Source organism: Dryobates pubescens, chromosome Z, assembly GCF_014839835.1.
Source record: "Dryobates pubescens isolate bDryPub1 chromosome Z, bDryPub1.pri, whole genome shotgun sequence".
NCBI classification, from domain to species: Eukaryota; Metazoa; Chordata; class Aves; order Piciformes; family Picidae; genus Dryobates; species Dryobates pubescens.
In genome coordinates this window covers 62,997,838-63,023,441 of record NC_071657.1, presented here as the reverse complement: position 1 = coordinate 63,023,441, position 25,604 = coordinate 62,997,838, and the positions used below count along the sequence as shown (strand labels likewise).

General features: G+C 38.0%; 1 protein-coding gene across 1 annotated transcript in view; it reads right to left on the bottom strand.

Annotated features, from left to right (window-relative positions):
* ADAMTS6 (ADAM metallopeptidase with thrombospondin type 1 motif 6) overlaps nt 1-25,604 on the bottom strand; it is a 182,615-nt gene that overhangs the window by 21,750 nt on the left and 135,261 nt on the right. Inside the window, exons 14-19 of the mRNA XM_054178600.1 lie at nt 23,323-23,425; nt 22,377-22,510; nt 20,383-20,506; nt 19,403-19,483; nt 13,165-13,328; nt 12,557-12,695 (exon numbers count right to left, since the gene is read on the bottom strand). Coding sequence (XP_054034575.1) covers nt 12,557-12,695; nt 13,165-13,328; nt 19,403-19,483; nt 20,383-20,506; nt 22,377-22,510; nt 23,323-23,425 — 745 coding nt within the window. The remainder of the gene's footprint in view (nt 1-12,556; nt 12,696-13,164; nt 13,329-19,402; nt 19,484-20,382; nt 20,507-22,376; nt 22,511-23,322; nt 23,426-25,604) is intronic.

Genomic DNA, 25,604 nt, shown 5'->3' with positions numbered 1-25,604 from the left:
CCAGCAGTCTGGATCCTAAGAACATTAAAATATTCCATTTGTCCTCAGCTCTAATGCTAATGTTCCTGACTAGCAGGAGAGGAGTTAATATTCATCACTCAATATATGGTTTCTTAGAGGTCACCTATTCAACAGGTGAGAATTGGTGTTAACTCTCAAAATCACCTGTCTTCTCACCTCAAAATACAGAATCACACTGAGACCAAATATGCCTAATGTTGGAGCCTTCATGCTACTGCAGCATCTCAATCCAGACTCTAGAGCTTTGCTGCTGGAGTCACTCCTTTCTGATCACAGCCATACATAACGTTCACAAAGTATCAGGTTATGTTGTAGGGCTGTAAATTATTTTACATGCCTGACATCTCAGATTATTCATAAACATCACAAGTACTTTATTTATATTTTAAAAAATTTTAATTAATATGAGATATGTTGTTGTTCTTCTCCCGATTCAGGGGTCATTGGGTGACGAATGAAGGCACGAACCCCAATTCCTTATAGCAACAAGATTCCAGAAATGCAGAGAGCAGAGAATCTCAGAAGTCCTTTATTACTGTGTTGTAGAATCCCTAGCATTGCAGGGTCTCAGAGTCCCACTTACAGAAGTTGCGGAAGCCCTTAACAGACAAAGCAGCTAACAGAAATCCCGAGCATATCCCTAGCAGCATCCCTACATTGAAGCCCTACCTGAATCCCTAACAGAAGATACCTCAGAGTGGCTGTTTTTTATACTCTTTGTTATCAATCACTTAATCAGTAAAATCCAACCCCACATGTAAGCCAAAATTTTTCCCAATAAGAGGTGCCAGTATGACAAGGAGGTGGCTTCTGCAGCATATTCCAAACAAAGGGTGTCAACATGAGAACGTTGTTCTTGTCATGCATGGAATGTTATTGTTTTGTTCTACGCAGCTAAGGAATTGGTCAGCTAAGGAATCATGCACTCTGCACGCGTCCAGCAGCTGCCCTCAGAGCAGTGGCTACAATAATATGTCTCACAGGTGAGCCAGGTAAACCAATCAGCTTTTTCCATTTGCCCTTCTTTCTATATGTATCTAGATGTCACATTACACAAGAGTAGGTAAACAGTCCATAAAGCTGTCAGACTGTTTTCAAAGTGTATGCTGGAAAAAAAAACCAAAAAAACTAAAAAACATTTTTGAACAGTATTCAACCTCCAGTTTTGCCAATTTTCAATGCATGTGCTTTGCATTTTGGGGAAAAAAAATTATTTTTGCTAGATATTTAGGTCCTCTTGGAATTGAGAAGCAACTCTGATCATTAGCATGGGAGACTCTCAAGGTTGTGAAGTACATGCCTCCATAGTCGTTGGTTGAGTCTGTTAGCATACAGATACTCTCTTCATTCATCAGGTATCAAAGATCTTACGGCTTCATATAAGGCTGCTCCATCTATAGCATTCTCAGCACCTAATATTTCAATTACATGAAATGATACAAAGCTGAAATTCAGTGAGATCTTCCAATATAATTGCAATTAAATAACCTTGGAACACAGGAACTTGGAAGGAACCACCCTATGTAACACCCTTCATATACTGAACAAGCTCCACTTCAAGTCCAGACATATTTTTCTTCTCTGATCTTCACATATGTGACTACTATAAGCATTCCAATTTAGATTCTAAGTTAATCCATTACCAGTCCATTTTTAAAAGCCTCAACAGTCTTTCACTTTAAGTAACTTTATTGTGTAAACTCTTGCAGTGTTTTTGGTTTTAGATAAATCATTCGGTCAGCCTCACAACCCTGCTCACTGTACCACTGCTCACATCTGTGGTTTCTAACACCCACAACACAAATTGTGCCCAGTACTCCAGAGTGTGCCTTATTTTTAAATAAGTACATCCTGCCTTTATCATGACCACAATATATCTCAGTCTTCCTATATAGGTCTCCTAGCACTGTACTATCAGCATATTTGATCAGAGCCTTTGACTGATGCCTCATAAATCATTTGAAAGGTCTTTAAGAAGCCCATCAGGTTCACTGTTTTTTGGCCTAGTAGTTTACATTTTAAGCATGCCTCTTGTCTAATATTTTCTAATAAACTTTTTAGGTGTAGGTAAAAAAAAAAAAGAAAAGCCTTAAGAAAGTCTAAAGTAATTAATCTACTACATTTCCTTGGCCTAGAAATTTAATTACATATTAACATCTAGCTAGCTAGTTAAGCATGGCCTATAATATTATCCTATGATATTATATATATTATCCTATAATATTGCTGCATTTCTCACTTATTTCTAGATTTTTATACCTTCAAAATTTCACACCAGTTAGCAGCTCAATGTCCCTGTTAATTTTTATTTATATGTATATACACACATACAGTGAGAGACGGCTTTCTTCAGCTCTCCTTGAATACTATTCTAGTAGACAAAAGACATATCAACTGCAGCATGAAAGAGAGAGAAAAATGTTTACCAGATTAGGCTCTCCTTTATAATCTCTTCCTTCGGTTCTTGACAAGTAAGTGGAAGACAAAAATATCTGAGAAGCTGTGACAAGATGATTCACTTTAAATTCTATACACTATGCAAATAATTCCAACAGAGGAGAGAATAATTAAAATCAGATCTGACAGCCTGAGTAGGAGTGTTTGTTTTGCAATTTCTACTCATACTTCACTCTGAGAAACAGTATTTAAAGGCTCTCACCAAACAGCAATGCTGTTAACATAGTGCTGCTAGTTAAGACGGAATTTGTTTGGTTCCAATTGATGAATAATGATTCATCCTTTCTATCACAAGCTGCCTTAATTTTCTGGGAGGACAATAAAATATCCTGAATGTTTCCATGATGTTCACAGAATCATAAAACCATTTCAGTTACAAAAGACCTTTAAGATCATTGAGTCCAACCATTTATCATGGTTTGAGACCGGGTGCCTTTAAAAACCATAAAGTTACAGAACTCCAGAGGCTAGATAGGTCCAGGAGGTGGACAGGAAAGTCTAATTTTCATTATTTCCTTCCAATAATACCTGCATCTCTATAAAAACAGCTTCAGAGTCAGTTTCTGCCCCTTTTCCCTCCCCCTATCTCCATCCCAATGCTGCTCCCTTACCCTTCCAACTGCAGGGGAGTGAGGCTGGGAGTGGCCTCGACAGAGGCCTGTAGCTGGCAAGCCAAATCTTAGCTGCATCACACAGGTTTGGTAACAGGGGGATGCAGAGAGGTATAGTAATGACTGGAGGCATTTGAGGTCTGGAGTTTTTGCCTAACTGGGGGAGATTTTGAAAAGGTTTTGGGTTTAAAGAGGTTGTTGTAAGCCCCGGTCAAAGGACTGGGATTATGCTGAATGTAAATGTGGAGACAATTCTGTCTGCTCTTAAAACTAAGACACCATTATCTAACTCTACTGAGTCTGGTGCTACACCATGTACTTACAGAACACACATGCATCTTTTAAACATCTCCAGGAATAGTGATGTGAACCACCTCCCTGAAGAGCCTATTCCAGTGTTTGATAATCCTTTCAGTGAAGAAATTTCTTCTAACATCCGATATTAGATTTCTTCTAACATCCGTGGTGCAGTTTGAGACCATTTTCTCTTGTCTCATCACTTGTTACTAGGGAGAAGACACCAACACCCACATTGCTGCAACCTCCTTTCAGGTAGTTCTAGAGAGCAGTAAAGTCTCACATCAGCCTTTCAGACTAAACAACACCAGCTCCCTCAGCCACTACTTATAATACCTGTTCTCTGGAACTTTCACTGCTTTGTTGTCCTTATCTGGACATGCTCCAGCACTTCAATGTATTTCTTCTAGTGAGGGCCCCAACACTGAACACTCAAGGTGTGGCATCATCCATGCTGAGTACAGGGGGACAATCACTATCCTCGTTGCACCTGTCACAGTATTTCTGGTACAGGCCAGGTTGCTCTTTGCCTTCTTGACCACCTGGGCACACTGCTGACTCATATTCAGCTGACTGCTGACCAATACCCCAAGGTCCTTCTCTACTGGGCAGCTTTCTGGACACTCTTCCAAGACTGTAGTTTGCATGGGGTTGTGACCCAAGTGAAGTACTTGACACTTGGCCATGTTGCAGTTCATACAATTGATGCCAAGTCCCTTTGTAGAGCTTTCCTACCTCCATGCAAATCAACACTCCCTCCCAGCTTAGCAACATCTGCAAACTTAATGAGAGTGCACTCAATCTCCCCATCAAGATAATTTACAAAAATATTAAACAAGGCTGGCCCCTCTACTGAGCCCCTGGGAACACCACTCATGACCAACTGGATTTAATGCCATTCACCACAATTCTTTGGGCCCAGCCATCCAAACAGTTTTTACCCAGCAAAGAGTAACCCTGTCCAAGCCATGAGCAGCCACTTTCTCCAGGAGGATGCTGCAGGAGACAGTGCCAAAGGCATTACAGAAGTCCAGGTAAACAATTTCCACAGCCATTCCCTTATCCACTAAGCAGGTCACCTTGTCATAGAAAGGGATCCAGTTTGTCAAGCAGGACCCGACTTTCATGAACCCATGCTGACTGGGCCTGATCACCTGGCTGCCCTGCACATGTTGCATAATGGCACTAAATGATTATCTGCTCCATGACCTTCCCCTGTCAACACTGACAGATCTGTAATTTCCTGGAATCTCTTTCCATCCCTTCTTGTAGATGGGCATTACATTTGCCCATCTCCAGTCAGCTTGGACTTCCCCACTTAGCCAGGATTGCTGGTAACTGATGGAAAGTGACTTAGAGAGCACTTCCACCAGTTCCCCCAGTACTCTCAGGTGTATGCCATCTGGCCACATAGACTTTTGTATGCCTAAGCAGTGCAGCACAGTCAGTAACCATCTCCTCTTGGATTATGTGGGCTTCTTTCTGCTCCCCATCCCTATCTTCCAGCTCAGAGTGCTGACTACCCAGCAAACAACTGGTCTTACTACTAAAGACAGAGGCAAAGAAGGTATTGAACACCTTCAGCTTTTTCCTCATCCTTGACCACTATGATCCCCCCTGAATAAGAAATTCTCCTTAGTCCTCCTTTTGGTGCTAATGTATCTGTAGAAGCCTTTCTCATTGCCTTTAACAGCTGAAGCCAAATTAATTTTTAGTGGCCTTTCGTCCTTCTAATTTTCCCTCTGCATAGCCTCAGAACAATTTTGTACTTCTCCCAACTGGCCTGCCTCTTATTCCAAAGACTGTAAAAGTCCCCTCACTTGTAACCAAATTTATTTAGCCAGGACAGTCTTCTTCCCCACCATTTCATCTTTTGGCACATGGCAGTGCCCTGCTCCTGCACCTTTGACTTCCTTTTTGAAGAATATCCATCTTTCCTGGACTCCTTGGCCCTCCAGGACTGCTCCTAAGGGAAGCTGTCTCCAAAATGGGCAAATGTCTGCCCACTGGAAGTCCAGGGTAGCAGTTTTGCTGCCTTTTACTGCTCTAGCAATACAGAACTCTACCATTTCATCATAACTGTGCCCAAGATGGCCTGCAGTAGTTACATTACCCACAAGTCTTTCTGTAGCCATAAACAGCAGTTTCAGTAGGGTGCCTTCTCTAATTGGCTCCCTCACCAGCTGTATCAGGAAGTTCTCTTGCACACACTCTAGGAACCTCCTGGACTATTCCCTCTCTGTTGTATTTCCAGCAGACATTAGGGAAGTTGAAGTCCCCCACAATGTCTCTTCATCTTGGCTGGGAGGTCTGTAAGAGACTCCTGTCTTATTGGCCTTTTCCCTGATACTTACCCATAAACACTCAACCTTATCATCACCATCGTTAAGCTCAAGACAATCAAAACACTTCCTGATTGACATAATCCCTCCCTCATACATTTCCCTCAAATATAACTGCTTAAACCCAGGAATTTATACACCTAAAATTGCTTAAATACTTAGAATTAAATTTTTCAATGAGGCACACAATTCTCACAAATTTATGTATGGGATAGTGTATATACTGATGCTATGTTTTCACTGAATTTCCTACTGGCATCAGACATATATCCTTCTATGCTTGGGCTAGAAATTGGCAGCCTCAGTAAATTCATTTCTGAGGAGCTATGTCATAAAAGTACTCTGAACTATGAACACAAACCACCTTTGTGCTTAGTTTTCAGAATTTTGAAGTCAGATGTTATTTATTAAATGTTGGTCAGGTAGCATATCGCCCACAGGGCAGTATTTACAACTTCAGTCGTGTTCATGCCAGGTGCTATATTAATCCAGTTTTAAAACGTTCTGCAGTATCTTGCAACATAGTGTGTAAACTCTGCATCATTGTCATCTCATTACAGTCTTATGATTTAACACAAAATATCAGAAATAAATTCAGATTCTAACTTCAAGACAAGAAAAAGAAATGGAAAAATCTAAAAGTGTAGTTTTTACCTACAGCTACAACTTGCTTAAGCCCTGTGGGCCTTGAAAAAAAAAAAACAACTTTCAAAATTATCAACTCTTAAAATAATCTAAAAAGCACTGCTAAACAATTAAATTTAAACTCTTCAGGGGATAATTAAAAGCAGTTAGACAGAAACACTCAGATTTCAAATCTACAGATTTATAGTTTATAATAAAAGACATAAAATGTCCTCATGGCTGGTCAGTGCAAAACTACAGTGGTTTAGTGACCATGATCTCCAGAGAACTGAGATGTTTTGCAGATTTCAATTCACAAATAGTCTGCATGACTTTCACCAGCCAAATTTTAAATTACACAAAACACATTTTATTCTTAAATTAAAATTGCAGGCATGCAAATACATTATCTCTTTTTAAAAGCAGTCCCAGGAATTGTGGTTTGTGATTGGAACAGTTAATTATAAAGATGCCAATACCAATACATAGTGAATTCTGCATCACTAGAACTAGTGCATGCTGGTTAACCCAGACATACTTTTTGAGCTCTCTCATCAGATCACAAGATGTTCATCACAGAGCCAAACTGACATTTTCCTTGATGAGGACAAGTAAAAGTTTCAAAATTCATCTTAGGGCACAAAAGAAAAACAGAGTAGGCACCACTCTACAAGTGTGACAAGCAGCAAAGGAAATTGGACAGCAATCAATGAACATTTAATTTTACCCTGACTATTTCACAAAAAAACCCCATTAATATCTAAGACAATAATATCTAAGACATCTGGAAATTAACTCTAGAAGAATGAATGAAATTGAAACCAGTGCTTAGAATACTTGTAAGTTCCAGATAATAAATACTGTCATTAGTTGCCATTTACTCCTAGAATTTATTAAGTGTGGAATAAATGAAAAAAGCGGCTATGCACTTATTTGAGTTCATTTTTAAATGTATACTGAGGTAAAAATGCATAAAAGCATTTATTTTAACTTTGCTGGATTTTTTTAACCAATACCACCATTAGTTCACTTCCTTATTAAGAATGCTTGAGGATCTGGACAAAATCATACACTTGTTTTGGAAAGCTACAAGGTAACACATACGGAAAGAGAAGCATAAGAATAAGTAAACTACAATTCTGTGATCTGTAAGTGACATATAGCAACTTTTTCTTATTTTAGCACTTTATTCTTTTCTTTCTGGGACTCAATTTATTACTTTATTTCCTAATTCTACCTATTCTAGTTCTTCCTTCCTCAGACTTTCTCATTAAATAATAAAGTAATCAATTCTTTAAAGAAAATCTTATGTTGTTATCATGGTTTTTTTCTGAATTCCAGTGAACTGTTCACCCATCCATCCCTTCTGACTTCCCTGTCTTCTCTCCACTCCCACTCTTCTCTGCATAGATAAACTTGCACTGCAAGTTCTATTATTCTGTTTTCCTGTAGTCCAAGTCTGCCACCAGACCTGTAAGAGTGAGTAGCTAACTTTCCTTTTAAAAACTCTTACCTCAGAGTAGACCAGTTATCAGTGAAAATTTGAGGGGAAGGGGAAGGGGAAGGGGAAGGGGAAGGGGAAGGGGAAGGGGAAGGGGAAGGGGAAGGGGAAGGGGAAGGGGAAGGGGAAGGGGAAGGGGAAGGGGAAGGGGAAGGGGAAGGGGAAGGGGAAGGGGAAGGGGAAGGGGAAGGGGAAGGGGAAGGAGAATACATGTAACTGAGTCTTACACAAACTTTCCAGATGCAGAACTAGCTCAGATACCGTACACTTGAATTTTAAATTTTTAAAATATTGGTTCTAGTATACAAAAAGAAAAGCTGCAATTCTGTATCTCCAAGCTTAAGAACAGATACTAATATAAAATAAACTAAAATATTCAAAATCAACAAAATTATATAACTGTCCTGCATATGAGAACATGAATCCAGGAAAAGAAAGAGTTATCTGTTATCAGGCAAATCATTTTAACTACCTGCTAAATCTGATGAATATATTATTATTTTTTAATTAAGAAAATACCAAAATAAACCTCAAGACTTTGGACACTATTACTACTTGATTCACTGTACAGAAAAATTATGGAATATTTTATTATTTTCTCCTTTAATGTGAATGACACTACTAAATGCAGACTTTACAAACTCTCATGAATGAAAGACAAACTTCCTTCTGCTCTTTAGAGGCACCTGTTTGTTTCACAACCTTTAATTTATCTCCTAGACCACTCTACAAGAAATACAGGGGGATAGGAGGCATATGTACTGTGGAAAAATTCCATTGATTTCAGGTATCCAGATGAGTTTTCAGAATACTTTGCATTACACACACTTCATGCAAAGATAAAATTCATCACATGCTTCAGAGGTCAGACATTCCAGAGAGGTAGCCATAAAATGATGAACTGATAATTAAAAAGTAAGACTGCAATTTGTGCTTTGAATTGCTCAGTGCCCCATGAGAAGCACACAGGGGAGGTAAGAATAGAATCCTGGCCTCTGGCACCACACTGAGTTGTCATAAGCAGGAAACCCTCCTCCTCCTTCCTACTATTCCATTTACCATGATCTTATGATTCTGCAAAACTGAGAAAAGCCCTAGAACAGAGGTTCTATTTGAAAAGTTAGAGTGCTATTACTGTTCAGATATGACTCACCAGTACAGCAGAGATGAACATAATATATTCAGTTCAGTGGAAAAGACAGCATGTTACCATATAATTAAGGACTGTAAGTTGATCTTAGCTTGCTCTTGGCTCCTGACTGCTCTAGTTATCCTTCTCAAAGGCAAGACCTACAAGGAGCTCTAGAGCACCTGAAAGTAGTGGCTTGCTCTCAAAATACTATAAAGAAGAGACTGCACACAGATTGGACACTTCAGCAACATAAAATACTCCAAAATTGTTTAAACTTTGCACTGTCAAAATGCTGCTCTAGCATTTGTGCTCTACTTCGTTATGTTCAACATACATCCTCAAGTTCACAACATAGAGATAGCCTTTTGGAGGGCTATAATGTGAGGAGTTATGTTGGTTGGTTGTTTTGGGAGTTTTTTGGTCGGTCGGTTGGTTTTTTTTGCTGTGTTTTTAAATGGTTTTTTGTTGCTGTTTTCCTTCAGATTCCTTGAATTAAAAACATACCTCAAGTAATAATTATGTTTCAAGTGTCACAGACTTGGTCAAATGGTATGTAAGGCAGACAGAGTCATTCTGATTTAGAGAGAATTAAAAATTCTTTGGAGGAGACATGAGCTAACCAATGACACAACCTCAGATAATGGTCCTTGCTCAACTAGTCCCCGTTTCGCAGAACAGCCACAATTACAGAAAAAACAAAATATAAAATTTTATAGTCATCTTAATTCTGTCATTTCCTGGCTTTGAAATGCTTGCAAGTTTGATGTTTTTTAAAGTGTTACACACACACAAGACACAACATCAAAATACAGAAAAACTCAAGAGACAGACAAAAGTAAAATGTATTGAGTAGAATTTGGATTTGCTACAGTTTTGGCATAAAGCCTGTGTTTTGACATAGAAGTATATACAGCTCTGCATCACCTAGAACTTTCTTGGATTAAGATGGAATATCATATGATCAAACCCTGATCAGTCCATGTATCAGAGGTGAGCTAAACCAACTACTACAAGAAGCATTAAAATGTTGATGCCTTTAAATTATTCACAGTCTGTCCCAAAATCACTACATAGAAATAAATTAAAAATAACTAACACTCATCTCACATGCCTATTGTTGATTTTTCACTTTCAGTGAGAAATTATTCACATTATCAGTATTTTATTATTCTTTGATGCACAGCAAAATGTAGCTTCTAAACACAGAGTTCAGGTAAACAGCACTTCAATAATTAATAGCATAGCATAGAATGCATAGAATGGAATAGAATAGAATAGAATATTCTTTGACGCAGAGCAAAATGTAGCTTCTAAACATAGAGTTCAGGTGAACAGAACTTCAATAATGAAATTCATAATGAATCCTGTAGAAATAAACAAAGCTATGCATTGGTGTAATCTCTAAGTTTTCTCACAGTTCATTTTTCTAATAGCCAAATTTTTCAGTTACACTCTCTGTCTCTTTGTCTCCCTCGACTTAGCTCCTTTTTAGAATTGTGTCTTCTTTTGGCTTATGATGAAAGATGTTTCATAAACTGGGGAGAATAGCAGGTACTCATATGGAGAAAGCAGAGACAGACTTTTAACATGAATTGCAGCTACAATGAAATATTTATTCTCTGAGCAGAGAGCTCAGTGAAAAAAAGTGATCATAGTGTATGGTCATACTAAGCTTAAAGCCAGTGCCTGGTTTAGCCACCATAAGCTATCATAAAAACTTCAAACTAATAAATGTATGCAGTTTTCAGAAATTCACTAATCTTCCTTTAAAAGCTAATTTATTAAGCCAAAATGTTTTATTCTAGACAAGTGCCTACTCCTCCAGAGCCAATTATGTCTTCCATTTTATACCAGTGAACCTGTGAAATGGCAATGATCCATGTAACAAAAGATCCATGACTAAAATCCTGTCTGTTCCTAAATGGGTGGGAGTATTCCCATTACATCAAAAAGAGGTTGTAGCTGGGTGGGGGTCAGTCTGTTCTCCCTGGCAACCAGCAACAGAACAAGGGGACGCAGTCTCAAGTTGTGCCAGGGGAGCTTCACAGAGTGATTTGCCATTGGAATGGGCTGCCCAGGGAGGAGGTGGAGTCACCATCCCTGGAGATCTTCAAGAGAAGACTGGATGAGGCACTCAGTGCCCTGGTCTAGTTAATTGGATAGGGCTGGGTGATAGGTTGGACTGGATGATCTAGGAGGTCTCTTCCAATCTGGTTGATTCTATGATTTTATGATTCTAAGACCATTAACTCACTGCCACCATAAAAGTAGGGTTTGGCAGTGCCTGCAAGGTCCTGCTATCTGGAACTGCCTTTTGCTATGAGCTAGGCTCTTCCTCTCTTCATATTTCTTTAACATGTTCCTTTTCTTACCAGACTCATTATCACAAAAAATAGTAGCTTAAAAAACTATCTGTCCCCGAGGAATACAACAAATCAGCAATAACAATACTGGAGAAAGTTGGCACATGCCTCCATTTTATTTCAAGACTTTCTCTACTGATCAGCAGAATGAGAATTTGTGCTGTCCTTGCTGTCCTTTGTGTATTACGTATGGCTCCGCAAACATTTGTATTTCAACACCAAAGAACTAATAACAGCCACAGCAGCTGTTAAAAAAAAAAAAAAAAGGTGGGGGGTGGAGGAAGCAGGAACAGAAATATTTGTTCCAAATAGTCTTGTAAAAAATATTTAAAATGGTGTCTTCATCTTGCTATGGGTGGCACACAGTGCAGTAGAAGACTGAAATTCTGAGGAGAATTTAAAGTGCTCTTATCTTCTGAAACAGTGGTGCATTGGGTATTGAGGAGATGATGCATTCAGTCTCCAGAGAGAAGAAAGATACTGTTCACACAGTACTTCTACTCACCAGTTCTTGCAGCAGCAATGGTGTTGGCTTTGAAGGAAGCCAACTGTCCTGCTCTCCCAGCCAGAGGTAAAGAATTGCATTGGTGGCCACTAGAGGGAGGATTAGGAATATAGTAAATTGTGGGCAAAAGGCACCCATGATGAATCACATGGGACAACCTACAAATCCCCCACTGCTGCCAAAATGCAACAACTCTCAGATACTGCTACGGGCTGGGAAGTATAATCCAGTTGTAATCATCTGCTACAGAGGAACTGCCATTATGCATCCTAAACTGTGGTGGCTGGAGGGTAGGAGGGCTGACTAGGATCATGTGAAGCGTACCTACAAACATACGAAGACACATCCCTTTATTTACAGTTGCCTTATTTGCCTTCTGGTTTTTAATCTCCTTACTTAAAACTTCTGATGTCCTTTACCAAGAAAGTTCCTGTGAAAAGCAAACATACCAACTTCAAGAGAATCTCAGAAGAAGCATCAGCAGAGACACACTGTGCCAAGACACATTAACAAAAACATCTGAATATATTAAATGTTCTTGAAAACAACAAAATCCATTGTGATAAAATAAATGTTATTTCACTAAATTATGGTTTGAGGCATGTCTGAAAGAAAGATTTTCAATTAGTTACCAAGATAATTAGGTAGTGAAGAGTATCTTGCAATTCAGTTTACCCTGTAACTGGACTGCTGGGTGTCTTACCTCCAGCACAAGTGGCAGAACATTCTGACCAAGGCTGATGATTCCATGCAAAGCCAACTTCATTGTCTCCACTGCCAGTGCGAGAGATGGGAACATTGAATTTATACCTTATACCCAAATTTTGTTCCTGTAGCAGAATCTGTAGTTGAAAACAACTGGTTGTACCATTAAAACAGGCAAGCAGAGGGCAACTACAGTGACATTAAATCTAGTTATGTGTTATGTCCTGTGGAAGGGGGAAAAGTAATAAAGGAAGTCACAGTAGTTGTAAGTATTTCCAAAAGAACCTGGACTAACTTTCAAAACAAATACAAAAGTAAAGTATTATTGTCTAAGGTGTGCTTTGTCTTTTTCCCCCTCCCCCCTTAACAGAACTTCAAAACTTCTGACAGGTCTTTATTCTTACTTGTTCTAAAATGCCAGTTTTCATAAAAATCAACGTCTTAATGGAAATTTACTTGAAATCTGAATAATTATGTGAGGTCAAAGCTATTTAAGGACATTACTAGGCAAACATTCATCAGATCTCACTGAAATCTTTTGAGGAGTGTTTCTTAGAACACAAAACCATATTTCAAATTTTAGAAATATATTAATTATAACTTTACCATGACTATGAGACTTTCTGAAGTAGGGCCTAGTGCTTCCAAAGACTCTGGTTCATCTGTTGGCCTCTTGTAATGGAAAGCTGTTCCAGCAACATCAAACTTTCTTGGCCAGTCAATAGTCCAGGCACCATTAATATAGTAGTCATCGTCTTCAGATTTTAAAGCTTAAAAAAAAATACAAGCCACCTAAAAATTGGAAGTAGCATTTATAATGGAGAAGCCACTGCAAATTAGTCTACTAATCTGTAGCAGTATGTGAACTTCAGCTCAGTTTCACTACTGTTTCAAACAGTCCTGGTCAAAGTGTCCCTCATTCAATTTGACAGTATTGCCTTTGCAATGATCTTCAATGTGCAGGCATACTTTGCAGATGTCAACAGGCAGATGCTATATGGAACACAACAGAAGACCTGATGCAGCCTACAATGTAACTTTAAAACCAAGCCTATGTGCAGTGTATGCTGTTCTATGTAAGATGCATGTAGATCTTAACTATATAACCAATTATCAATCAAATCGTTAGATTAAGAAGTTGGGGCATGGGATAGGTATCTCAGATAGTGTGCAGAAATAAAATAAAATAAAATAAAATTAAATTAAATTAAATTAAATTTTAAAAAAAGAAGAAACACTGAGTCCAATGGTACAAATCAGCTCTTGCTTTGTTGCCTTTGGTCTTGGTTTTTTTTTAATCCTAAAACATAAATTCAAGGTATTTCTACTGCAAATCCAAATATATTAGCTAGTGAATCTGGTATTTTATTATTCCTAATTTACAGCCTTAAACCATGAAGGTGCTGTAGATAAAACATGTATTTAACTAACCAGGTAGGCTACCTGTATTTGATATTTTATCAATAATATTAGATTTAATTTCTAAATATGAAACTGACCTTTTATCTCCAGGTATTCATCACTGGAGATAGAAAGTCAGTTTTGAATTCAGAAGTTTTTTAAACAGTTGTGCCTTGCATGGTCTTTGATTTATTCCCCTCAGCTACACAGCATGATTCCATTTTCTTTCAACCCAACTGGATGATACAGGCAATCACAACCATGAATCCACGTTCCCATCCCATGTCCCACCCACCAGTGCCAGAGGAGGTTTAGACTGGACACTTGGAAAATTTTTTCTCTTGAATAAGTGGTCAGGAATTTAAACAGGCTGCCCAGGGAGATGGTACAGTCACAGTCCCTGGAGGTGTTCAAGAAATGTGTGGATGTAGAACTTTGAAACAATAGTTTAATGATCTTGGTGGTGCTGGGTTGGTGGTTCAGCTCAATGATCTTAAGAGGTCTTTTCCTATACTTTTCTATTCTATAATTCTATGTGAGAGAAATATGGAGTTCATCACCTGGGCTGGGGAGTGACTTACTCTCACATGCACCCACAAAGGTAATTATGCAGTAACTGAAACTTTTTTGACATAAAATACCTATCTTATCTCAAATTAGATACTGATTTTATGAGTGATAAGGTAAATAAGCTGTTAATTAAATACTCACTTTTAGACTTAGAGTGGAAATTTCCAAGTTATTCAGCATTCATATTTACATAAAACACATTCTTAAAGGCAGAATTATGGTTGGCAATACAGCTGTGGGTTTTTTTCCTGAGACAAGTAAATTACTTTCCAGATAGGGAACAAACTTTCATCACAATCACGAGTCAGACAATTTACGGTCAACTTTCACACTCAACTACGTCTGTGTGGATAGAGGGTCTACATTAAACAGGGAAAATGTCTCAGTGACGCTCAAATTTTCTAAAACAGGTAAGAGAGCATTCATGTGAGCAGGAGATAGTTTAAGAGAGATAGTAATGTTCTGTTGGTAGTGGCTATATTCAGTAGGGATTAGTAGCCATTTACATCAGCACCACAAGGTCTGAAAGGAATGTCTTTCCAGACCATAAATTTTACTCCATTGACTTCCCTGGATTTACTTTGGAAGCACTTGTGTCCTTTGAAGAAATCAGGTCTGACACATTTACTTATCAAAGAAATTTACATTTCTTATTGTCTATGTAGGTAATGTAGTACAAAAAGGAGGTAGTAGAAAAATTAAGTATAGGAGAACAAGACAAATTGCAAGAGCTATTTTAATAAAAGAAAGGAACAACACTTCACTATTTATCTGTTTTACACAAGTATATGAAAAACTACACTACAGCTGAGCATCAGTATTTTGTTTCATTAGTACTTTGTTTTCTTTCAACATAGCCACAACTTTTATTCATCCTGCTTTTACAAAATCTAGCTTACTTATAACAAGGACACATGATCTCCCAAACTTATCGAGACACTCTCTGATTGTACTCCTCAGATGCACACATTTTCTTGCCAGTATCTACTTAGAGCAAATAATGACATAAATTTTTCATTTATATTATAAATTAATATATATTATTTATATTATATATAAATATATATATATTATACATATAAAGATATAATCACAATTATCTTGAAGGTCTCTTCCAACCTGGTTTATTCTATAATATTTATAGTATAAATGAACATATGAAAAAAAGCCCAAATACACCACAGAAATGAGCACAGGAGAACAAACATATTCACAGTATCACAGTATCACCAAGGTTGGAAGAGACCTCAAAGATCATCAAGTCCAACCTTTCACCACAGACATCATGACTAGACCATGGCACCAAGCGCCACGTCCAATCCCCTCTTGAACCACTCCAGGGACAGTGACTCCACCACCTCCCTGGGCATACATGTTTGAGTAATTAGTCATTCTGAAATTCTATGCTAGCAGTTGTATGTACCCTTAAACTAATATATACCCAAAAAGAAAGCAGAGCATTTTCTGTCCAGCTGTCAAAGAAAAATGGATTTGCATTCTGTAAGTAGATTTTCCAGTGTCAGTTGTTAGACACAGGTGACAGCCAGACAGCTGTGAATAGTATTCCAGTAGTAAAGTTACATGATAATGGTGATACGGTGGCATAATACAATTAGTATATGATAAAGAAGGAACAGGTTAGCATCCTACCAAATCATTTATGAGAACTTGAGAATGCAGGAAGCCCACAGAAAACTAGTACACAATACCATGATGCATAGGCGGAATATAAGGGAAGATGTCACTCTAGATCAAGCCATTGAGGGAAGGTAACAGAATTACTAAACATCCACTTTTGCCAGTAGTTCTGAAAAGAGACAATTTCTTGTTGCTGGGTTACTGACTGCTCAGGTCAGAATAAAATACTGAATTATCTATGCATCTGCAGAAATGTGATTTGCTTTTGCTATCACAACACTAGGGAGCTATATTGGTGCTGAGATAGGGAGAAGGAGGACAGATGTTGACTGAACTAACTGAATTGGTAAATATCTAACTGCAGCCTAAATCTGAGGCCATGGCTTCCAAAATAACTGGATCTTAGAATCATTTTCTGCCCCTGCACCCTGCACTGGTTAGGCCACACCTTGAGTACTGTGTCCAGTTCTGGGTCCCTCAGTTTAGGAAAGATGTTGACTTGCTGAAATGTGTCCAGAGAAGGGCAACAAAGTTGGTGAGGGGTTTGGAACACAAGCCCTATGAGGAGAGACTGAGTGAGCTGGGGTTGCTTAGCCTGGAGAAGAGGAGGCGCAGGGGAGACCTTATTGCTCTCTACAACTACCTTAAGGGAGGTTGTAGATGGGGCGAGGCTGGTCTCTTCTCCCAGGCAACCAGCACCAGAACAAGAGGACACAGTCTCAAGCTGCACCAGGGGAAGTTCAGATTGGATGTTAGGAAGAAGTTCTTCTTAAAGAGCGTGATTACCCATTGGAATGGGCTGGCTGGGGAGGTGGTGGAGTCACCATCATTGAAGGTGTTCAGGAGGAGACTTGATAGGGTGCTTGGTTGCATGGTTTAGTTGATTAGGTGGTGTTGGATGGTGGGTTGGATGTCATGACCTAGAAGGTCTCTTCCAACCTGGTTTATTCTGTTCTGTTCTATTCTATTCTATTCTATCATGGGATTTGAAAGCCTGCTAATTGAGATTTTAAAAAAAGAAACTTTGGTAACAGTGTGGCATCTATAGATGAAGAGAGGTTTTTTTCCTTTTTTTATATAATTCCAAATGGAGAAACTGATTTCTTAAGACTGTGGCCATGTATTTGGCAGCAGTGCAGATAAAACAAAATATACTAATATACGTAAATGCTTATTTTCAGATTAATCTGTTCTCTAATCTGGTTCATGGTGCAGCCACACAAACAGAGGTCCTGGAACACCAGAGGCAACTCCATAAAGACAGAGAAGGAGCTGTGAAGTTGACAATGCCACTAAATAAATATCCATGAAACTATGTGATTGAGGTAAGTATTTTAATATAATAACCTTGGGTTTAATTACTATTGTGCTTGTATAGTTCTTTTAAGGAATCAGAAAAATGGAAAGCATTCCATTCCCCAGAAATTAGTGATCCTAAAAGGGTGATCCAGTTTACACTCACAGAAAAAACATCCCATCACAAAATGAAATGGCCCCTGCAATTTAGCAAGATTATTTTTCATTAGATTATAATGGCACCTTTGAGAGTTGGAGACACAATAAATACCCTATTCATGTAGCCAGGGCTTCTGTGGTGTGAAGCAAGGTAGTGAGGAGTGAGCATGAAACTCAGGAAACCCCCTGAAATTGTGAAAAGCACATTTTAAAAGTGTTTATGTACCACTCCACATTTTCAGATCTACGGCCAGATTAAATTCCAGTGAAGCTGTCTGTATTTTTTTGTTTAAACCAAAAAATTAATTTTTTTTACTCTCATTTTATACAAATGGTGCCAGACTAAATGCTCTTCCAGATCACTTTCTTCTGCTTATAAAACAGAGGAATAATTGTAGTAGCTAAGTGTTATTTTCCATTTTCTGGGTTTTCAGCTGCACAAGGAACAGTTCTTAGCAGAAAATGACCATGACTTGATGCACTGTATGTCTCTCTCTCCCACCACTTCTGTTTGAAATGTCACCACAGGACGGATGAACAACCTTACCTGCAGTATATTTTGACATGTGAGAGAAGCCACAGGGAGTGTGATTCTGAAAGAATAATAAGCACTCTACTGCTGGAGCAGTGGTGCTACTATTTCTGCAGAACAGAGGGAGATTGATTATCTGCTGAATTACAGAAGGGTGGGGGCCGACAGAAAGAAAAGCAGGCATCCAACAGTAAAAGGTATCATTACTATCAATGTATTCAGTTTAGCAATTAATGTACTTAGGAGAATAATTGCTGTTTTAACTCACATGCATCATAATCCATTCCAGCATATTAGTGTTATATGTAACAACTACATGGAGTACAAACTGACAAAAGTAGCCTTCTCAGATGCTGTTCAGACTAAAGAGGTAATAGCTTCTGACTGTGTCAGTCTGCCAGTTTGCCACACAGCTAATCAGTTGTCTAATCTATTTATGACCAAGAAATAAGTGTTGCACCACTCTGAACTGACTGCTATGCAAATCAGGGTACAGAGAATTTCAGAAATATGTTGTGAGTCTGACAACACCAGATTTGTATGTACCACTATTTTTAAAAAAATAGAAAGCAAGTTTAACAGTTATTTTACAGTTATGATAAATTATTAGTGATGCTTTTACTTTGTATTCCTTAAAAAAAAGGAATAATCTAGAAATTTAACTCTGTGCTTTGCAACAGGTTTCCTGAATTATCTCTATTAAGTTTCTAGGTTTTCTACACCTCATTTTCCTTGTCTATAAAACATGGCATCTAGTCCCTACAACACAGCAACACAGAAACACTTTGGAATTGATACATTAAACTGCCTTAAAATAAGGAGACAGTATTGTTACCATTTAAGTACCTATGGATGTTAATGAATAATCATTCCAAGAATAGAACTGTGGTTTAAAATGTTATAATACTCCAAGATCAGAGAATTTGCAGACAGTAGATGCTAACTCAGAGTGGGACAGTACATCACTCATCCGCTTCAGCTCAAGCCTGACACTCTTAACTATACTGAAGTTGACCTGATTTTGCAAAAAGTGGACAAGGAGGAATGATGTGATGTATTTAATTATCTCCATTTAAAATAATATATCCTCACCAATTGCTTCACCTGTCTGATCACAACCTAATATTAACAGATAATAATTTCATTTGCTGTTTTTACTAAGTGTATGGTTTGGCTAAACCAGAAAATGTACTTTCACCTCACAAACTCTGACTTAGTAGCAGTCTGCTATTTAAACCATGCTCTTACCAATGTAGTTCTTTGACATTGCCACTTCTCTTATTTCAATGTGCACTGAACCTCTTGGAATTTGAACCACTTCCATATAGCCTACAAGACAAAGGAAAAATATAATTGTTATTGTTATGTCAATCAATATTAGTAATTAAAATAACTGTTAAATAGATTATTTACTACTAAAAATTAGTATGAGATACATGTATGTGTATTTGAATATTTTCTTTCATGTGATGTAAAGGAAAGCACTTTAAATCTCACATACAAATTTGAAATTGATATCAAGAAGTTACCATGTAGTCAGGGATTCACTTTTGAAGTGCTAATGAAGTCTTTCCAACAGTGTATGACAAGTAATTCCCATATAAAATTACTTTATGATCATAGGATAATTCAGTTTGGGGTCTTCAGATAATCATTTAGTCCAACTTCTTGCAACAAGAAGGGTTAGCTTGTAGCTGGTTAGATCAAGTTACTCAGTATTTTATCTTGGGTCATGAAAAACTGCAAAGATGGAAAATGCACTGCCTTTCCAAGCAACCCAATCCACTACTGGACTGTTCTTCTGGGGAAAGTTCTCCCTTCCATTCAGTCAGCATTTGTCTTGTTCTTATAGCCACTGCCTCTTCTCCCACCCACCACTCTTAAAAGCCTGACTCTGTCTTCTCCCCATAACCTACTCATAGGTATTTGAAGGCTGATACTGGGTCCCCACAAACATCCCTTCCTCCAAGCTGAATAAGTCCAGTTCTTTCAGCCTCTCTTCAAAGAGGTGCAATTAAGTGCATTAAAAAGCATAAGGATTAAGTATTCAGTAATGAAACATACCATTGCATTTTTCCAAACTAATACAGAAAAAGGAGACAACAAGGCAAAATGAGTCAAAGTGAATGACCAGCAGCAATGAAATGCTGAAAATCAATGCGGCACTGTTATTTGGTAAAGAGTCATCTAAATACATTATGCAATACAATGGACATAGATGTGCATACCTCCCCTGGGCAATGAGTCATTGAAGAAACCTTCAATGGCTTCACACGTACTCCCATCTCCTCCACAAACACGGCATCGATCTTCCTTAGCATCAGACCCCAAAATATTATCACAACCTACATGCTGAGAACAAATAAGTACAGATGATCGTCTTGCACTACTACATTAAATTATTTTTTTAATTGTTTCTCTCAAGCTTGAGATAGTTCTTTTTGTTTACTCATTTTTAGACAATTGCTACTGTAAGTTTTCACTTACCAGAGAAAGAAGACAAAAACAGAAGAATAATTTTGTTATTACCAAATCCTGATTAATAAGTAGTTTGTATTTCTATGGTGACTTGTAGGAAAGGATCTCACAGTGGTTTACAAACAATGTCATTATTACAGTGATGTTTTTATTTTGTATTACAAAAGTTAAGTGCATTGTATCTATATTGCTTTGTTAAGGTAAACATTTGCTCTGTGTTCCTTAAGCATATTCAGCATGAAAAGTGTTATTGTACAGCTTCACAGACTTATTTCCACATCCTCCAAGCAGAATTTGCAATTATTTTCACAAGTCTGAATGATAAGTGTAAATTATTTCATTTCGAGAACAAATGCAGAATGAAACTTGCTGAAAGCCTTAATTATATGCTGTATTTGGTAAGATTAAAAAGCTTTAGGAAAAAAAAAGATGCCTATATCTAATAATCAAAAGTACCTTGCATTTCTGGTTATCTAATTGACAAATCTATGTACAGTGAACAACTATGAACTTCCTGGAATTCATTGATTCTACCCTACTACAAAGCTAATGAAAACAGACAGGTTGATCCTTAAAACAAACAAACAGAAAGGCAAACAGATCAAAAACTGCAGCTTGCCAATTATTTTCTGAGTTTGATAAAAAAAAGGAGCTACATAGTTTTGTTTACTGTCCAGTAATATGATCTACCATCTTGTAAACAAGTAACACACAGGTCATCATTAAAAGCTGAAATACTTTAAATAATTGACAAAATAATATTATTCTAATTATTTACATTTCAAATTCACCAAGAAGACAGAGGCCCATCTTTCATATAGTTCATCCTCAAACTGAGATTTTTAAAAGACTTCTCAAAATTACTGGAATTTTCTTACTTATAAAGCATTCCAGAATTTCACAGGCTGTTTCTCTAGCTTTTTGAGTTGTTGTTATTTTACTAATATATGGCAAATGCTTTTGATCTCACCATATTATTCAATAAACATGCATCTTCAGCCCTCAGTTTAGCAAAGAACTTAAGCATCAGGTTAAGCTTTAGTTATGTTAGTTGTTTCAGTGAAATCAAGTAATTTTTTAAGTTCAGATTTCTAGACTTGAGTATATAATGGAACACTTTCCTAAACTAAAGTAGCAGTGGGATGTATATAACCAAAAGTATGGCCACATATCTCCAATCCCATTCAAATTCATGTAATGCTGTTCTATAGGGATCTTATAAGATAATCAGATTTTTAGTACATGGCAAATACTTGCATCATTACATACTTTTTTCCTAGAACTACAGAGCAATAGTGTCAACTTTCTGTTTCAATATGCATGACCAGCAGAACTGTTTGCAACAGGATGAACTCATAAAGAGAGAAAAATATTAAAATGTTCACAGTTACTGCTTTTCAGCCAGAGTGGTATTCTAATGATGGAACAGGCCTTGGAACAGTGCAAGGAATCTGTTCATCTCCTGTCACCCTTTCCACAAATTCTTCAACAGAAACCCAAAAGCAAAAAAGAAGACAAAATGAATGACTATATGAAGGTCTATGAGAAACTACTGAAACTGAAATGATTTGCCTAATTTATATAATACCTTTTTCATCTTTTTTCTCAATCTTATGTTTTCACTAACACCTGGACCTGTCAACACTCCCATTTTATGTAAGCAACTGACAAGTATCATAATTAAATGTAGGAGATAAGAGACGAAAGAAAGTAATCTGTAAGTACTTCATAAAACATGTGTAACCTTGCATTCTCCATTGATACAGATATCCAGTGAATCCGCATTGCACTGAGTCCCATCTATTACTGCAGGAGCACGTTCAGTGTAAAAATTATAGCCTTCTGCCAAGCAGTTTAATGCGCACGGTTTAACCCCACCTGGGTTGAAAAACACGAATAAAAGAAGAATGTAGTACTAGAAGTGTATCAGGGTAAATTTCAAAACTGAGATCAGACTGTCTCAATTAGGAATTTAGCCACATTGAATTACATTACAGCTCAGACCACATGGTCACAATGATATTTTTAGGCTTTCAGTCTAAAAAAAAACCAAGTAAAACAATTCATGTTTGTAAAATACAAAAACACAAGGAGAAACATGGACTTACTCACTCAGGGTTTAAAACTGGGGAGGTGGCAAATGGCAACCCATGAAGTTTAAACAACAGAAACATAACTAAACATGATTAAACTGTCTCAAAGAGAAATGACAACTCTTCCCTGCTGCAAAATACTCTGTTATTGCACAGTGCAATTATTTATAATTCAATTGGTAATGCAGTCTTTAGAGGAACTTTTTATTTGCTTAAACTTTAGAGGAACTTTTTATTTGCTTAAATATTCTTACATTAAGAAAGAAAACCTTATTGCGAGACACTTTTTAGATTGAATTTATCACTACATCAAGAAAGGCACTTACAGATCACCTATGGCATCTCCGATTCTATTGCAACTGCAGGTGGAGAAGGGCTCTATATTTTTAAAGTGGAGTCCCTTCAACGATGCTCATTCCCCTTCATTGTAAAATTAAACTCTATCAGAGTAGAAATGGCTCTTCTGCAACATTTTGAGCAATTTGCAAGCCTAGTTCATTATATTCAAATCAAAACATTCTCTTTACTTGCCACAGAACATTAATATAATTTTCAAGACTCCACATATGATAAGATTTTTGCAAAGCTAACTGTTACCTCCAGTGTAGGGTTTCCAGTTGTAGTACTTTCCACGGAAAGGCATATTGTCAAAATCTGCACATTGCTTTTCTCGAAAATCACGGGCTCCTGAAGGACATGGCTAAGATAACAAAAGACAAAAAAAACCCAGCAGTTAATCTTTGTCAAAAAAGCAACCTAAATGCAATTTTTTCTATATTCATGATACGAGAGAACTGCAGGTAGTTCTCTGCTCTATATGAAACTTGTTCTATTGTTCTACAGTTGTAGAGTATATTTTGCAGTCTGCGGCTAGCATGAAGTAACTGATGTAATTTAAACAAACGTGTTCTATAATGGTTTCCATAAAACTGGAGAATCAGAACCATGTCAAACTATGCTTCAGAACCGATTCATCAGCTATCTCTCCATAAACACACATCAAAAACAGCTGAAAAAAACCTAAAGCAAAATAATTCCCACAAGAGCTGGAGTCTCAGTTATTCTGTACTAAGCAACTGTACTGAGACATATTAATAGGATATATCAAGAAAAAAATTCTTACACTTTGTAGAGAATGAGAACAAGTATCATGATTAGCTCTGAGTTTTACCAGACTCCAAGCATGAAGAAGTAAAAATTGATTTCATTTAAATTTTAATTACTTTGCATCACCTATTACGAAACTGTAGAGCAGAGACATAAGTGAAATTCACCCTGGGAAGACCTATAGGATAAATAGAACTTTGTTGTTTCTCACATTTTTCATCAGCAGGTTCAAAATAATAACGACAACTAATGCTAAATACATCCAGAATTTAGATCACAGTATCACAGTATCACCAAGGTTGGAAGAGACCTCAAAGATCAACAAGTCCAACCTGTCACCACAACCTCATGACTAGACCATGGCACCAAGTGCCACATCCAATCCCCTCTTGAACCCCTCTAGGGACAGTGACTCCACCACCTCCCTGGGCAGCCCATTCCAATGGCAAAAGATAGAACATTAAACATTGTTATCAGTGTTTAAGTACCTGCTGAAATGGTAAACTTCATCAGAAAAAGTCTTTGAAATACAAATTAAAATATTTTTTAGACCGAATGAGAATGTGTTTAACAGAAAACAGAGGTGTTAATAAATATTACTATTTTATGGGCAAAAGAAGAGTTTGCTTTATGGCAGTTTTACTTGTCTTCCTATGTATTTAAGACAGTTTGCACTGCTCAGAAATCTAAAATGCATTCAAATGAAAGGGTCTTTATAAACATGGATGATAAAAATAAACTGCAAAATGCAAATATTGACATAACAATTATAAATCTCACTATACATTAGCATGCATATAGAATACATATAGAATAAACCAGGTTGGAAGAGACCTTCAAGATCATCGCGTCCAACCCATCAACCAATCCAACCCACCTAAACAACTAACCCATGGCACCAAGCACACCATCAAGTCTTCTCCTGAAAACCGCCAATGACAGCGACTCCACCATCTCCCCCGGCAGCCCATTCCAATGGGCAATCACTCTCTCTGTATAGAACTTTTTCCTAACATCCAACCTAAACCTCCCCTGGCGCAGCCTGAGACTGTGTCCTCTTGTTCTGGTACTGGCTGCCTGGGAGAAGAGACCAACATCCACCTGTCTACAACCTCCCTTCAGGTAGCTGTAGAGAGCAATAAGGTCAACCCTGAGCCTCCTCCTCTCCAGGCTAAGCAACCCCAGCTCCCTCAGCCTCTCCTCACAGGGCTTGTGTTCCAAACCCCTCAACAACTTTGTTCCTCTTCTCTGGACTCGTTCCAGCAAGTCAACATCCTTCCTAAACTGAGGGGCCCAGAACTGGACACAGTACTTGAGGTGCAGCCTAACCAGTGCAGTGTACAGGGGCAGAATGACCTCCCTGCTCCTGCTGGTGACAGTGTTCCTGATGCAGACCAGGATGCCATTGGCCCTCTTGGCTGCCTGGGCACGCTGCAGGCTCATGTTCGGCCTACCATCAACTAGTACCTCCAGGTTCCTCTCTACCTGGCTGCTCTCCAACCACTCTGACCCCAGCCTGTAGCTCTGCATGGGGTTGTTGTGGCCAATCTGCAGAACCCGGCACTTGGATGTGTTCAATCTCATGCCCTTGGACTCTGCCCATCTGTCCAGTCTGTCGATGTCCCTCTGCAGAGCCTCTCTACCCTCCAGCAGATCAACACCTGCCCCCAGCTTGGTGTCGTCAGCAAATTTACTGATGATGGACTCAATGCCGTCATCCAGATCATCAATAAAGATGTTAAAGAGCATGGGGCCCAGCACAGATCCCTGGG